The sequence below is a fragment of the Phyllobates terribilis genome, unplaced genomic scaffold (assembly GCF_046119375.1).
Source record: "Phyllobates terribilis strain yellow unplaced genomic scaffold, ASM4611937v1 Scaffold_11__3_contigs__length_659146591, whole genome shotgun sequence".
Taxonomy (NCBI): Eukaryota; Metazoa; Chordata; class Amphibia; order Anura; family Dendrobatidae; genus Phyllobates; species Phyllobates terribilis.
In genome coordinates, this window is record NW_027362771.1 from 335,958,888 (window position 1) to 335,975,476 (window position 16,589).

General features: G+C 41.5%; 1 protein-coding gene across 12 annotated transcripts in view; it reads left to right on the top strand.

Moving 5' to 3' along the window:
• The window catches only part of NEO1 (neogenin 1), a 170,380-nt gene extending 154,559 nt beyond the window's left edge, over positions 1-15,821 (top strand). For 10 of the 12 annotated variants that reach the window (XM_073652749.1, XM_073652750.1, XM_073652751.1 and 7 more), the window contains 5 exons: positions 59-151; positions 628-729; positions 8,060-8,323; positions 8,400-8,530; positions 14,783-15,821. In XM_073652749.1, coding sequence (XP_073508850.1) covers positions 59-151; positions 628-729; positions 8,060-8,323; positions 8,400-8,530; positions 14,783-14,866 — 674 coding nt within the window. In that variant the 3' untranslated portion in view covers positions 14,867-15,821. The remainder of the gene's footprint in view (positions 1-58; positions 152-627; positions 730-8,059; positions 8,324-8,399; positions 8,531-14,782) is intronic. The other 2 variants (XM_073652758.1, XM_073652760.1) reach the window with 1 other exon arrangement.
• The last annotated feature ends 768 nt before the right edge of the window (positions 15,822-16,589 follow it).

The following is a 16,589-nucleotide window of genomic DNA, read 5'->3' on the forward strand; positions in this document are numbered from 1 at the left end:
ATGAAAATGTAGAGCTATATGGATGTATAATGAATTGTGTGCCAATTTTTCTTTCTAGGCCTGGAGTCTGAGGATTCTGTGTCGTCACTTGCTGGACGACGAGGGATGAGACCTAAAATAATGATGCCGTTTGACTCGCAACCTCCACAACGTGAGTGCTTGGCAAGGGCACACGTCTCTTCCATTCTATGTATTCGCTGTGCCTTCCTCAGTCAGCTGTTGGGTATCTGCTTCTGCACTGCAGCGGTCTTGCATCAGGCTAATTCTCAGGTCTAAAGCTAAAAAGTGCAATATTGAGTTTTGCTCTTCGCTAAGCAGTTGTTAACGATCTCCAGTTGATAGTTAGCGGTGTTATTTATTGCGTACCTGGTGTTGGATGTGCGCCATCATGATCGTGTCTTCCATTTACTTTTACAGTCCTAGTGCCATCTGCAAATCCTACCATATGATTGTCTCCATCTATGGTTCCATGTATTCTAATTTCCCACATATTTCTTTGATCCCATACTTCTGTGTGAATTTCATTATCAATTTCAAACCACCAGTTCCTATTGTTTTGGTTACCATATTGCCATCCCCCTACATCACTGCATTATGCAAGCATTCACCATTCTGTCTCTGTTTCAGCGGTTGTCAGTGCCCATCCCATTCATTCCATCGATAATTCTCATTTCCGTTCTGTACCTGGGTTCATGCTGCACGTGCTGGGTGGTGCTCCTCAGGCTACAGGTGAGAGAAAAAACAATATTGAATTTAGCTGAGAATCTACATGGCATTTGGAGGTTTCAGCTGTATTTTGAAGTGAATGTCACCATGTTTTTGCCATTTAATCTGAGAGCAGCTTAATTTAGAGACAAGGACCCTGATTCCAGTAATGTATCACTAACTGGGCTGCTCGCTGTAGTTTTGAAAGAAATCATACTCATATCAGCAAGAATTCACCTGTTGCCATTTAGTCCTACACATTCATGAGCTCTGCATATCCCCACTCCATCGCCGATTAGCAGCTTTCTGCCTATGCACAGTGTACACAGAAAGCTGCCAATCAGTGCTGTAGGTAAAGTGATACATAGCTCAGCATTCGGAGAACTCCTAGATCTGCAGCATATAAAACAGTGATATTATAAAAATGGCAGCAAACAGCCCAGTAAGTGATACATCACTGGAATCTGGGTCTCTGCCCCTACATTATGCTGCTCCCCGATGGTATAGCAAAAACCTGGTGACTGATTTCCTTTTAAGGGCTGATACAATTCTCATAACTGTATAAAAAAGCACTGTAAAGAATCATGTGCTGGTTGCTTTGTTGCAGAAAATTCTGCAATAGCTTTCACAAGTTTTACATTTTTGTCTCTTTCCCTATGTTAGAAACAAATACTAGAGTCAATTGTATTGAAAGCAAGTTATTTAATACCTCTGTAAAAATGATAAAGGACTACGGATTGTGTTGTGTGTGGAAATTGGTATTTATGTGCCACACGGATTTTGTGGGTCCTTCTCATCAGTGTCTGGTGTTTGCATGTATACATGGCAGCCGTCACTGACCGCTGGGATGGATTGGGAGGGTGCTCCCCACATGAATACAGCAGACTAAGGACACAGTAGAGGGGGTTCAATAGCACAGTATAAGAGTTCCACTTTTATTTATGATCTATGGAAACTACTGGCAATCTGATTTACAGAAGCTATAAGCCTATTATTGCCACCAGACATTTTTCCTGCACTGCATTAGAAAATAAAATTAGGAAGTGGTAAAATATCTTTTACTTTGGTCACTCATAGCCAGGCCTGTATGTATAGCTCACACTCTCCTAGGCAGTAATCCTACATATGTCCACATTAAAGGTACCTATACATTCCTCAATTATCAGGATACACTAAATTCTAAAACTGTAAACCTCTACTGCCACCATCATGTTCCTCACAGCAGGCAACCTGGCCGTTCTCTAGATGGCTGCAGTTCCCAAAGCAAATAGGACAACCCCATAACCATGCAATCATGAGCCCTACGCTATGTAACTACCGAAGAGGCCACAAATTTACAGCAATCTCCTTCACTGTGACAACAAACTGCAACAGTCAAGCTCACCGCATACATATGCTAATGCAAGGGCGAGGAACCTTTTTTTCTGCCAAGAACCTTTTGGATATTTATACCATCCTTTGGGGGGGCTTACAAATTGTACGTTAACTCCTCCCGCAAGGTACGTCCTGATTCTTAACATTGATGTCCGGAAGAGTAATCCTTCATTGCATGCACCTCAGCATTCAGTAGTGAACACTACGTGCACATGCTCACAGAGCAAGAAGAAATTAAAGATCTGGCAACTGGCGGCCCAAGCACAGCGGTCCCTGGGAATCTCCTCGGGGGTGGAAGAAAAGGTTATCGAGGGCCATAAATGGCCGCGGACCTGAGGTTCTCTCCGCCCCTGTGCTAAAGGAACTAAGCTCAGTGCTTACATGCAGTTTTGGGTATGTTCACACCTTCCATTTGATCAGGATTTTAGCATGAATTCCATAAATCTCTTAACAATCCACATCCAGTGCAAATGAATAGGGTATTTTATAATCTATTCATGTGAAGCAGAAAATAATTGCTGTGATTTGATTGTGACGCAGATAAAAACCATTTATGAGAAGAGCAGGCATTACATCCTTGAGAAGAATGAACCAACAGAAAAGCTGTGGATTTGCCTGATTCAGAACCACAGAATGAGGCGAATCCATGTACTGATCCACCAACATGTCCACTACACAGAGCACAAATCCAGATATCAGCCACTGATGTCTGCCATGTATCCATGAAAATATAGCCTTAATAAACCAAGCTTATTACATGCACACAGTACACAGCTGCGCGCAGAACACAGGTACAGAATCACAACCTCCAAGGCAGATTACAGCACATTTCACAGAAAATGATGGACATAATGGCTCAATGCAGTGGACCACATTATAGATTGGTGGGAACATTTGGTGCTTTCAGTGTCAATTATGCATTGGCTCTTGCAGTATTTTGTGCTTTGTTTTTTTTCCAGAAATTACAATGTAGATGTGAATGGAGCTTGTAAATAGTCTTTAAAAAAATAAAAAAACAGTCAAAAGAAACAGGGGGATTGTGGTTTGGGAACTGCACAATGTTCTTTTACAAATGTGATGGAATCTATACAAAGAACCACCGGGGGTAACTCAGTAGTTTTTACACGGATGCAAAAACACATAGGTGCTCGCAGGCAGAATTTTTCACATACATACAGTGAAACTTTTTACACCTACATTTATATACATATATGGTCCAGAAAATTCCACTTACACATGCGTAAATAGACACACATGCTCAGAGCCATGCCTTTACAGGTGCTAACACTCATTGATGTTCAGAGCAAAGTTGTTAAACAATACATACCAGCTCATTCATGCTGTTACATATACATTCCTATATACACAAAATGATAGTTACATATGCACACAATCAGAAAAACGTATCTACATCATACAGGTATCCCCTGGCTGGTGTATTAGTTCAGTCTTCAGCAGCTTCTTGCTGTTGGCTCTCCTCATTCTTCCTTCTGAAGCTCTTACTAGCAAACTGTCGATTGAAAGAGCCTCTGTCCATCACCTCTACTGATCATCACTCTTCCCACCAGCTTTCATTTAGGATTGCTGGCTCTCCTGCAGCATTGCAGTCCACACCACTGATTGTCAGGTTTCTGTGTGCGTTGTATATTGAAAGAAAGCTGCTAATCAGTGGTGGCGGCGTGGTTGGACTAGGAATCATGAGGCCAGTGGTCCTGTAGTGATAATCTCCTGCTGATAAAACACTGTATTGAAACAGTAAAACACAGCCTAGTAAGTGACACATCACTGGAATCAATTAATATGTCTGTCTGTGGGGATAACTTGTTTTTAGCTACTCTGTGTACAGCAGTCACTTGCTGTGATATAACTACCAGCAAATAAGTTCCTGGTACTACCAAAATAACCGTAAGAACACTATTATCTAGCAAAACATTCTTGTTTGTTTCCTCCAAAACCACCAACTTGGTATATGTTCCCCCTTCGTTAAAAGTTTTAACCTGTTCTTCCTTGCGTCCACCAGCTTATCTTTCCCACACTCCCAAACCACACACTGCTGCAAACAGACACTAATAATCCACCCCCAAATGCCATACAAAGTTAAAATACCCCACTTTTCTGTCACCCTATACAGTAGTAGTGTCCTTTTGTGCCCCCATACAGTATGTAGCCTCATATTGTCAGTGTCCCTTTTGTGTATCTACACAATAATAATGACCCATTAGTGCCCCCATACAAATATAATGTCACATTTGTGCACGCATACAATATTTGTGCCCCTCTACAGTATTCATGTCCCCTCTGTGCCCCCATACAAAATGATGTCTCCTTTGTGCCTCCACATATATATAAGGGTGCACGGGTAAGATGCCGCTCCTTAGCCCACAAATTAGAGTAACACGGCTCTCCAAACAATTGCTTTGAAATCACTTTAATGTGTAAGACCTTCATCAGACAACACCGATTGTACCTTCATCCGGTCAGAAAAGCGGAGCGTAACCACTGAGCAGCACTTCACAAAGGGATAAGTGACATGTGCTAACAAGAAATGATTAACCCCTTAAGGATCGGGTGATTTTTGGTTTTTCGTTGTTTTTTCTTCCCCTTATTCCAAGAGCCATAACTTTTTTATTTTTCAGTCAACATATCCGTGTGAGGGATTGTTTTTTGCCGAACAAGTTGTACTTTTGAATGACAGGTGATAGGAAAGACGATGATCCAGCTCCACAGATGCCAATAATAAAAACAAATGTCTTTTATTTAGAATTTTTTTAAAATATCCAGATAGCGATAATGTAACTCCATCTGGTGGAAGAACAATAATAGAAGGGAAAACACAGGGGCACCAAGGAGGGGTGCGCTACCAGACGCGTTTCGAGCGAAGACCGCTCTTAAACTTGGTATGAATAAGTGTCAGACATAAGGGGAGGAACCCTTCTTATGCTGGCACTAATCAAGAAAGGTGCTGCCGGTGTGGAACAACCCAAGATTGCAAAGAGAAAAAAAAAAAATTGTAAGAGTGGTGAATTAAAAAGCAACCGGAATTTTTAAAAATGAGAATAAGACACCAAGTCAGTAATGTAACATGAACTCTTTTCTATAATTTAAGCCTGAGGGAATTCTAGTATCCAATACAAAAATCCAAAACGCCGCCCTATTTCTGAGAGTATTTTGTCTGTCTCCGCCACGGATGTGGCGGGGAACATGTTCTATAGCATAAGCTAATAGGCCTTTAGTGCATTTATTCTGACAATTGATAAAATGTCTGGAAGCCCCAGACATACTACGAATAGATTGATGGGAAACATCATATAAATGTTCCCTCAGGCGTACTTTGAATTTCCTAGTAGTTGATCCGATATATTTTAGATTACAAATAGTGCACGCAATCATGTAAATAACATAATCAGTGTTACAATTCAGAAACCCTTTTATTGGATATACCTTGGAATTATTTTTAGCCATAAATATTAATTTTTTTGATGAAACCAGACATGATTTGCAGTTTGTGAAACCGCACTTATTGTAGCCACTAGTTGATAGCCAGTTACCAGTCATTTTGATGGTCTTTCCTCTGTATAAACTTGGAGAGGTTTTGTTGCCTATTGTTGGTGCTCTGCGTGGAACTACCCTAATTCCGTCCTTTAATATTGCATCCATGACTGAATCCTCTCTCAGAATATCCATGTTGCGTTTTACTATATTAGATATTGCGGAAAAATGAGTGTTATAGGTGAGAACTAATGTTGGAATATTAGAGCTGGTGTTGTTGTGGTGGTTCCTTTTAGTAATGAGATTGCTTCTAGATTTACTATCTACTATTTTTCTTGCTCTATCTAAATTCCATTTTGGATAATTTCTACATGATAGTCTAGAATTAATGGTGGTACATTCTTTTGAGAAGGAAATGGAGTCACTACAATTCCTCCTAGCTCTAGTAATTTCTCCTACTGGAATGGCTTTTAGGACATGAGGTGGGTGAAAATTGTGCGCATGCAAAATTGTATTCCCTGATGTGGATTTCCTGAATGTTTTAGAGGTGATTAGTTCATTATTTTGGCCATTTAGTTCTAAGTCCAAAAAAGTAATAGAGTTACGGTTGGTGGTCTATGTAAATCTTAAATTAAATTAATTATTATTCAAATACGATTTAAATTCTGGAATGTCATCCATGTTGCCCCCCCAAACCATTAAAATATCATCAATAAATCTTGAGTAATAAATAAGGGATGTACAAAAGGGGTTATGGGCACTGTACACATAGCATTCCTCCCACCAAGCCATAACAAGATTAGCAACTGAAGGGGAAAATTTATCCCCTATAGAAACTCCACCAGTTTGGAGAAAAAATTTCCCATTGAACATAAAATAATTGTGTTAATAGAAAAGATAAAACTGTTTTAATGAACGATTGAAGTTCATGGGAGTAAGAACTATATTTGAACATAAGGTGATCTATGGCAGAGATTGCTATGTGGTGAGGAATGCTAGTGTACAGTGCCGTGACGTCACAGGTAAGCCATGACCATGAATTTGACCAGGTAACATTATCAAATAAATTAAGGACGTCGCATGAGTCCTCAAGATGACCTGGAATACGCATGACAAGTGGCTGTAAAGCAGAGTCTAACCATTGACCTAATCTTTCTCCCAGCGAGCTAATTCCTGAAATAATTGGGCGCGTGGGTGGTGGTCGTTCATTCTTGTGAGTCTTAGGTAAGGCATGTAAAATGGGAATAGTTGGAGAATCCACAATGAGGAATTCTGATTCTTTTTTAGTGAAAAAGCCCAAAGAAAAGCCCTCTTGTACTAACTTTTGAATGACGCCATCCATTTTATCATGTGAAGCACGGGAAAGTCGGGACAAAAAATCCAAGTGTGGCGAAATGACAAAAAAAGTGCAATTCCACAATTTATTTATTTTACTCTCCATTTACTGCGTTTATTTTACGGTAAACATGACCTGGCAATATGATTCTCCAAGTCAGTATGATTACGGAGATGCCAAACATACCTAGTTTTTCGATTTATTCAAAGGGTTTCCTGTCACCAGAAATAACACTATTAACCTGCAGATATGGGGTTAATCTGTGGGTTAACAGCGTTATTATGCTGCACGCTGCCGAACGCTGCGGGGAGAAAATTAAGCTGCTTTTTGGTTTCAGTCACAGCGCCAGCGCGGGTTCAGTCACTGCTCTGAGTATACAGAGCGGCGGCTGTAACCGCGCTCTCGGCCCTGACTGACAGCCGGCCCCAATGCAGAGTGAGTGTCAGTCAGGGCCGGTATACTCAGAGCGGTAACTGAAGTGGCGCCACCCCCGTGACTAAAACTAGAACGCTGCGGAGGGAATAAAGTTCACTTTCTCCCTGCGGTGTTCGGGTAACTGCGGGTGCTGGGCAGGTTATTAATGCTATTAACCTGCAGATTAACCCCATTCAATCCAATTGAAAATCTTTGGTGGAAGTTGAAGAAAATGGTCCATGACAAGGCTCCAACCTGCAAAGCTGATCTGGCAAAATGCAATCAGAGAAAGTTGGAGCCAGATTGATGAAGAGTACTGTTTGTCACTCATTAAGTCCATGCCTCAGAGACTGCAAGCTGTTATTAAAGCCAGAGGCGGAGCAACAAAATACTAGTGATGTAGTGGAGTATTCTTTTGTATGTTTTTTTTCATGATTCCATAATTTTTTCCTCAGAATTGAGTAATTCCATAATTTTTTCCCTCTGCTTGGTCTGAAAAAAATTACCCTTACTGAGTACCACATTTTTTATCTTGATTTCTTTTAGTGTTTCTTAAAGCCCTAAAGTTGAAATTTGAAATGACTTTTTAGTTTCGTGCCATGTCTGTGATCTGCTTTATTTCAACAACATTAAACAGCTGAATGAACATCCTCCGAGCCCGGTGATTCCATAATTTTTGCCAGGGGTTGTATATGTGTTTTTATATTGTTGGTGTAACACTCCTATTTTTTGACCATTTAGAGTCTGTCCGTCACACTCCCAGCTGTGATACAGTAGTGGCTGCATCATCCTCTTCACAGACTGGTCCTGAAGACCCTGATCCCCCAGGAGGGAGTTTTCTGCCCGGTTCAATGGATGAGGATTCAGGTCCCAGCATTCCTACCGCACATATCAGACCATCTCATCCCTTGAAGAGCTTTGCGGTGCCAGCTGTTCCTGTTCCTGCTCCAGCCCCTGGCTCAGCCTATGAACCATTGCCTAGCTCTCCGCTTTTGGCACAACAAGGTAAACTTAAAAGAATTCACAAAGTATGATTGGTTGAGTTGTGTGTTTTGCTTGATTTATTTTGTTGTATTTCCAGCTCCCACTGCGCTCTCAGTGAAAACTGCATCTCTTGGGACCCTGGGAAGAGTACGTCCTCCACTTCAAGTTACTGTGCCCAGTGCCCCTGAACCACTAGAGACCAGCAGGATGCTTGAGGGCTCAGAATGTGTATGTATATTCTTCCTCCACAGCCTTTTTATTAGAGCATATTTTATAATAAATTCAATATGTATTACAAATTATGTTTAAGCCAGTTAGCTTTTCACCAACACTTTGTCTTGTGCCACTTCAGCTTTGCATGGAGGTTCAGTTGCTGAGTTCCCCATTTAATTGAAATAAGGGAAGATATCAATGCAATTTTGTACAGATCAGAGGCTCATCATACTAAAAATAACACCTTTCAGAGGCAGTTAGTCTGTGCTTCTTGATAGCTGCAGAAGGTTTTTGCAAAGAAAGCCCAAAAAAGTGTCAATTGAATAAAAATAATTAATGGTAAGACTTCACTCTATTGGAAATGTTATGATTTTGATGTTTGCTTTAATTATTACATAATCATTTATTTTAAAAACATTATAAAACATGCACTAAACCTCTTTCTGCAGGCCATAGGAGACTGCCTTCAGTGTCCGCCGCATCACATGCACTGTGGCTGCCACCGCTGTGAATATGGCTGTCCAGTCCACAGCTGTTGCGGGAGCCAGACACCATTTTTTGTAGCCCAGAGATGTGCTCTAAGATACAGTTTCCCCCCTGTCGCTGCTCAGTGTTCAGTAGTGAGCAGTGACAGGAGGTGCGGGGCAGCGGCTTTGAGCAAAGCATCAGAGCAGTAAGCACAAGTTGGTAGCCTGACATTGTACTGCTAATGTCAGGTTACCGAGCTGCTCTCACCCCTGGAAGAAGTCACCGCTGCAGCCCTGCTCTGAGCGGTGAGAACAGTGCTACGGTGCTGACTTCTTCCAGCTGTGAGAACAGCTTGCTACCCTGACATTAGCAGTACAATGTCAGGCTGCTGACCTGTGCTCATCGCCACTGTCACCGCAGTGTTCAGAGCACAGCAAAAAAAAAAAAAAATCATCATGCTGCTGTGCTCTAAACACTGACTTGGCTATGCTCTGTCAATGTAAAGACTCATTCAGAAATCCTTACATTACAGACATTTGAATGAGGCTTTACACTGACCGAGCACTCAAAAAAGATCCATATCGCCGTTCTAGTGTCATGGAAGAACTATATTAATCAAAAGAATGATGCCCCTATAGCCAGAACCATGGTGGGGTGATAACAACATGAATACTTCAATAGTTATTGACAAATATAATTTTATTAGAATACTAAAATTAACAACAATAAAATCAAAGTGCCTCAAATGTGAGGGATGATCAAATGCAATACCCTATATAAGCACAGTAACAATAATAACCATACAATGCCCCATTACTGAAAATAAATATACACTGTGTTAATATATAAATGCATAGCCATAAATTTCATCTATAGTTAAAGCTCATGTGGCAATTAGAGAAAAGAGTGCATATGCATGTAAAAACACCAGTAGGCTATCACAGATATTATTATCGTAAGCTTATGCTAGGTACAGTGACAATGCTTACAAAAATATGGATTAATGATCCCAACAAAAAAGTAAAAGGTACATAGCAGCCCATAGCAGAGAGGTAACTCTATAGATGGTGAAGGACACCGCTCAATTAAACATGTTGATACCTGGGTATTGTAGTGACTACTGGGCTGGGTATGCACGCGTCCCTCTACCCCAATGCGCGTTTTGTCAACACTTCCTCAGTGTTGCAGAGCCACGTATTTAAGCCCATCATGTGTGATGCAGTCTGCTGAGCCGTGTATTTAAGCCCATCATGTTTGAAGCAGCAGTGTATCTAAGCCTGTCATGTGTGATGCAGTCCCTCGGGCCATGTACCTAAGCCCATCATGTTGTGACACAGCCTCCTGAGCCACCTATCTAAAGCAATTGTGTGACACAGGCCCTATAGCTAATCCTACCATGTGGGATACAGTGAACAGTGCAATGTCAACTAACAGAATCGGCTATACCAGCCGTTTTCGGTGACACTGTCCACATGTCAGAATCACTTTGTAGTCACCAACAAAATGTCTCTGCACTGTGACCCTAAACTTCATCCTCTTTTATCCTTTTTAAAATGCACAGAAATGGAGGGGAGCAGTGACATAAGACACATGGAGCAGTTCTGCTCCCACTTTTATTGCAGTCATAATGTGAGCTAGCAGTACACTAGGTTTTCATGGCAAATTTTAACTGTTGCTCCACCTAGTGTTTTAACCCCTTTAAAGCCTGGGGTGTTATAGTACGCACCAGGCTATCACCCCCTGGTTCAGTGAGGGCTCCGGCGCTGAGCCCGCACTGAACCGGGCACATGTCAGCTGATTTATACATATATCCATGCCCTTTAATAAGCGGGCACACACGATAGGCCGGCAGCAGCAGGAGCCGCGCTGCGGCTACGCTGTGTGCCGGCTATGAAGGAGCATGAAGTCACTGCTCCCCGCGCACACAGTCCCGGCGTAGGGAGCAGTGACTTCCGGCAGCTGATCTCTCCTTTTGAGCTGCGCATGGCAGTGACGCCATGCGTGACTCACATGGAGAGATCAGTGCGGGCAGACCGGACGCAGTGCTGGAGGAGAGAAGAAAGGTGAGTAGGAGTGTTTATTTTTTTTTTATGTGCAGCATGATGGGGATTAGGTGGACCATGCATACTAGGATAAGGATGAGGGGGCCATACATACCAGGGTAAGGATGAGGGGGCCATACATAACAGGGTAAGGATGAGGGGGCCATACATAACAGGGTAAGGATGAGGGGTGTCATGCATACCAGGATGGGGATGAGGGGTGTCATGCATACCAGGATGGGGATGAGGGGTGCCATGCATGCCAGGATGGGGATTGCTGTGCCATGCATACCAGGATGGGGATTGCTGTGCCATGCATACGAGGATGGGGATTGCTGTGCCATGCATACGAGGATGGGGATTGCTGTGCCATGCATACCAGGATAGGGATGAGGGGTGCCATGCATACCAGGATAGGGATTAGGGGTACCATGCATACCAGGATAGGGATTAGGGGTGCCATGCATTCCAGGCATACCAGGATGGGGATGGGGACCACGTATAAAAGGAAAAAGGGGGGGACATATATACCAGGATGGGGGATATTGTCAGAATTGGGGGACATTAGCCCTATACCAGTGTCAGCAGAAGACCCCCTCCCCCTTAAAAGTGCATCATGAACACATTTTTTGCTTACATTTTTTTTTTCCTCCTCTAAAACCTATGTGCGTTTTATGGTACGGTGCGTCTTATAGTCCGAAAAATACTGTATATTTTTTTAATTAAAGTATTAATAATTTAAATTTTTTCAGTTGTTGCAAAAAATGTTAGACACATTCACTTTAAACGATGCTTTTCTAATACATATATAATTAACGTAAAAAAAGCTTGTGTTTAATTGCTGTCATCAGTAGTAAATGGAGTAAGTATAGTATCTTTCACATTTTTTCACAATTTTTTTTTCTATTGACACTTTTTTTTGTTTTTTTTGCAAGAAACTTCTGCTGCTAACAAGAAGCACAGACTAACTGTCATTGACAGATATTATTTTTAATATTATGAGCCTTTGATTTCTGCAAAATTTAATTCATGTGTGTGTGTGTGTGTGTGTAAGTAAGTGTGTGTGTGTAATGCTGCAGACATCTAAACCAAATCGATATTTGATGTGACCCACTATTGCTGGGCAAAACTGCAACAATTGTTCTAGGTACACTTGCAGTTTTTGAATGCATTCAGCAGGCAGGTTGTTCCAAACATCTTAGAGAACTAACCACAGATGTTCTGTGGCTGAAGACTTGTGCAAATCCATCTGTCTCTTTGTCATCCCACACAGACTGTTGATCAGTGCTTTTTGGAAGCCAGATCATCACTTCCAGGACTCCAAGGGTCTTTGTTCTGCTGCAAAATAAATTAAATTCCAATCAGATGCCTCCCAAATGATATTGCATGGTGAATAAGTATCTGCCTGTATTTCTCAGCATTGAGTATGCCATTAATCCTGAGAAAATCTTGAACTTTATTTGCTGAACTGCAGCCTCAAACTTGCAAGGAACCTCCACCATGTTACACTGTTGTCTGCGGACACTCATTATTGTACAGCTCTCCATCCCTTCAGTGAACAAGCTGCCTTTTGTTAACCCCTTTAATGACCGGAGCATTTTCCGTTTTTGCGTTTTCGTTTTTTGCTCCCCTTATTCCCAGAGCCATTACTTTATTATTTTTTTGTCAATATTGCCATGTGAGGGCTTATTTTTTGTGGGACGAGTTGTACTTTTGAACGACATCACTTGTTTTACCATATCGTGTACTGGAAAACGGGGAAAAAAAATTCCAAGTGCGGTGAAATTACAAAAAAAAGTTCAATTCCACAGTTGTGTATTTTTATTTTTTTTTACCACCTTCACTGAGTGCTAAAACTGACCTGCCATTATTATTCTCCAGGTCATTACGAGTTCGTAGACCCCAAACATGTAGAGGTTCTTTTTTTATTTAAGTAGTGGAAAAAAAATCCAAAATTTGGTATAAAAAAAAAAGGTGTCATTTTCCAAGACCCATAGCGTCTCCATTTTTCATGATCTGGGGCCGGGTGAGGGCTTATTTTTTGCGCGCCAAGCATGATGTTTTTATTGATACCATTTTGGGGTAGATACGATGTTTTGATTGGCATGTTGCTGCAATAAAAAAAAAACTTAATTCTGGAGTTGTAGAATTTTTTTCTCGTCACACTGTTTACCTATCAGATTAATTCTTTTTTTTATGTTGATAGATTGGGCAATTCTGAACGGGGCAATATCAAATATGTGTGTGTGGTTTTTTTTGTTATTTTATTTTGAATGAGACGAAAGGGAGGTGATTTTTAAACTTTTTTTATATATATATTTTTTATATTTTTAAAAACATTTTTTTTACACTTTCTGCTTGCTTCAATAGTCTCCATGGGAGATTAGAAGCAGCACTTGCCTGATCGGCTCTGCTACATACAGGCGATGAGCAGACCGCCTGTATGTAGCAGAAATGCTGACTTGCTATGAGCGCCGACCACTGGGTGACGCTCATAGCAATCTGGACATGACAACCACAGGAGTCTGCTGCAGACCCCGGGTTGTCATGAAAACCCATCAGTTGCCCGTGATCCTGTGACGGGATCACCGATGGGCGGGGTAAGTGACTCGCTTCCGGCGCGGCGCTGTTAAATGCCGCTGTCAGAGATTGACAGCGGCACTTAACTAGTTAACAACCGCGGGTTGATCTCGATTCCACCCTCGGCTGTTGCGGGCACATGTCTGCTGTATAAATCAGCTGACATATGCCTGGTTCAGTGCGGGCTTAGCGCCGGAGCCCACGCTGCACCAGGGTTTACAACGTGGTGCATACTATTACACACCACGTTGTAAAGGGGTTAAATGCCAAGCATTTCTCATTTTGTCTCATCACTCCAGGACACATGCTGCCGTTTTTCTGCATCCCAGTTGCTGTGTTTTCGTGCATAGTTGAGTTACTTGGCCTTGTTCCTAAATCAAAAGATATGATTTTTTTGGCCACATTTTTTCTAAGACCACTATTGGCCAGACTTCTCCGAATAGTAAATTGGTTTAGTTGGGTCCCAACGGTTGCTGATTTCAAACAGAATAAGCACACTCTCTATGTTCTGTTGCACTATGCTTCTTTGGCCGACCACTGAATCTGAACATTGCTTCTTTTTTTTTTTTTTTTTTTTTGTGTCCTCCATGTTAAGAAATACAGGCAGATACTTGGGGAGGCATCTGATTGGCTCCAAATTTATCCTGAAACAGGATAATGACCCCGAACATACAGCCAATGTCATTAAGAAATATCTTCAGAGTAAAGAATTCTAGAAGTGAAGATGTGACCAACACAGAGCACTGATCACAACATCATTGTGTCTGTTTGACAGAAGAATTTGTGCAAGCCTACATCCACTAAAAGATCTGTGGTTAGACTCCCAATATGTTTGGCTCAACCTCCCTGCCAAGTTCCTTCTAAATTTGTGTGCAAGTGTACCTAGAAGAATCAATGCTGTTTTGAAGATAAAGGATGGTCACACCAAATACTGATTTGATTTATTTTCCTCTTTTATTCATTCACTTTGAACTTTAATTGATAAAAATAAACTATTAACACTTCTATTTTTTAAAGCATTCTTACTTTATAGCCTTTTTTTACCACTACTGTGTAAACTTTTAGCACAGTATTGTACTTGAAAAGTTTCCTCCCTGCAATTGCTGATGCTTGTGCCTTGTTTAGTACTAAGATATGACTAAACCACATTTAATTTTTTTATGATTGTTTCTCTTAGAGTTATGAACCAGACGAGTTAAGCAAAGAGATGGCTCACCTTGAAGGCCTGATGAAGGATCTGAACGCCATAACCACAGCATGAAAGAACACATCCCCACCACAGAGGCATACTTGACACTGTATGGACAGAGGCAGTTTAGCCCTTCAAGGGCCTTTTGTGCCACACCAAAATGTACAGACTAGAAGCAAGTGGGGAGCCCAGGCTGTTTCTTACTGTGGCAACCACCAAGGGCTGAGGCCTGGTATTCTGTACCGTCTTTCCTCTGATTTATAAGATTTTTGCGGGGTTTATATGAAACAAAAAGAGAAATTTTATGTAATCCATGGAGGAATATTGTGTATTGCCATTGCTTTTGTTCTTTTTACCGCTGATGGGTCATCACCCTGTTGCTGTGGCTCAGTATTACGCCCCACGTTGTGGCCAGCAGGAATGCAAAAGGACGGTTGATTTTTGTGCAGTGTTTCTAGGCTGCAGAGCACATCAGTTGGCAGCAACTCCCCCTCCAGCCTCTGTGAGACTTAAAACAGTGTTACTCCCCACCATTCCTAAATTTTGGCTAGATGTTTTTTCCACATCTCCGTCCATTTTGAAGGCTTGAGGCCTAAAGAGGTAACTGTATTGAACTGCTGCAGCTGGATGGAGGTTCGGATCTGTGCAGAACATGTGAGCTCTAAAGACGGAACGGTTTCCTGATTTGCTATCACGGAGAAGCCCTTTGTCATACATGTTGTTAGTGGCTACGAGAAGAGACAAAAAGGAGCCTTCTTTTAACAAAGCTGGTTTCAGCACTTTCACATATCAAATTTTCCATCTTGTGTGACTTCCTTGTGTTGTAAATGAAATCCACCATCCCCACATATCCTTCTGTATATTGTCCTATTCTCCACTACACCCTGTCTTTTCTGTACAGAAATTCATTTTTTTATTGCTTTCTCTGTAGTGTTTAGAATGTATCTTTTTATTGTGACTTTTTTTTTTATAACATCATGATTATTATTTGGTATTGGATTTCAATACACTTTTTTATTCAATCAAATTGATTTTCATGGTCTTGTATGCTGTTGTATCATGACAGCCTAACATGTAGACTTCCTCTATCAGGAGCAATTGCACCTACACATGTAGGCAAGCTACACATTAGATATGTCTTAAAGTTCTCAAACCAAACAACTTCATAATCTTAGAAGTGGCTAGTTTAACCCTGTATCGCAAAAACCTGTTTTCACTTTCCTGACCAGGCCAAATTTTTCACATCAAATCTGAAACGTCACCTTATGTGGTATGAAGTTTAGAATACTTTCACATGTCCCAGACAGAAAAAGCCGGTAACCCCGGCGAAACGCGCGTCAGGGACGTTTATCCTGACTAGATCAATATGTCAGCACACTAAAGTCTCCTATACTGTCCTTTTGGCTCTGCCATGTGCCGCTGCTATCTCACTACAAACTTAATTATGCCGGCTGAAATTATAAAACGGCACTGACTACGTGCGCACCACTTGCACACGATCATAGTGAGAACGCTGTAGGAGAGACAGGGTGATATATGCACGATACTCATTAGACTGTCTCTGCCGGACAAACCAGTGGCACTGACAGCGTGTATACTATCGGCACGCGGCCAGTGTGTGGGGTCTGTGGGGAGACAGGGAGACATACCGCTACACGTGCTGGTTAATCTCCGTACGCATGTAGCGACCTATTTTATATGGGATATTAGCTGCTTAACTAAATACAATTGTGGCTTATGTTACAACTCCCTGTTACAGGATCGCATCACCACATTAATATATGTCTCCCCACGT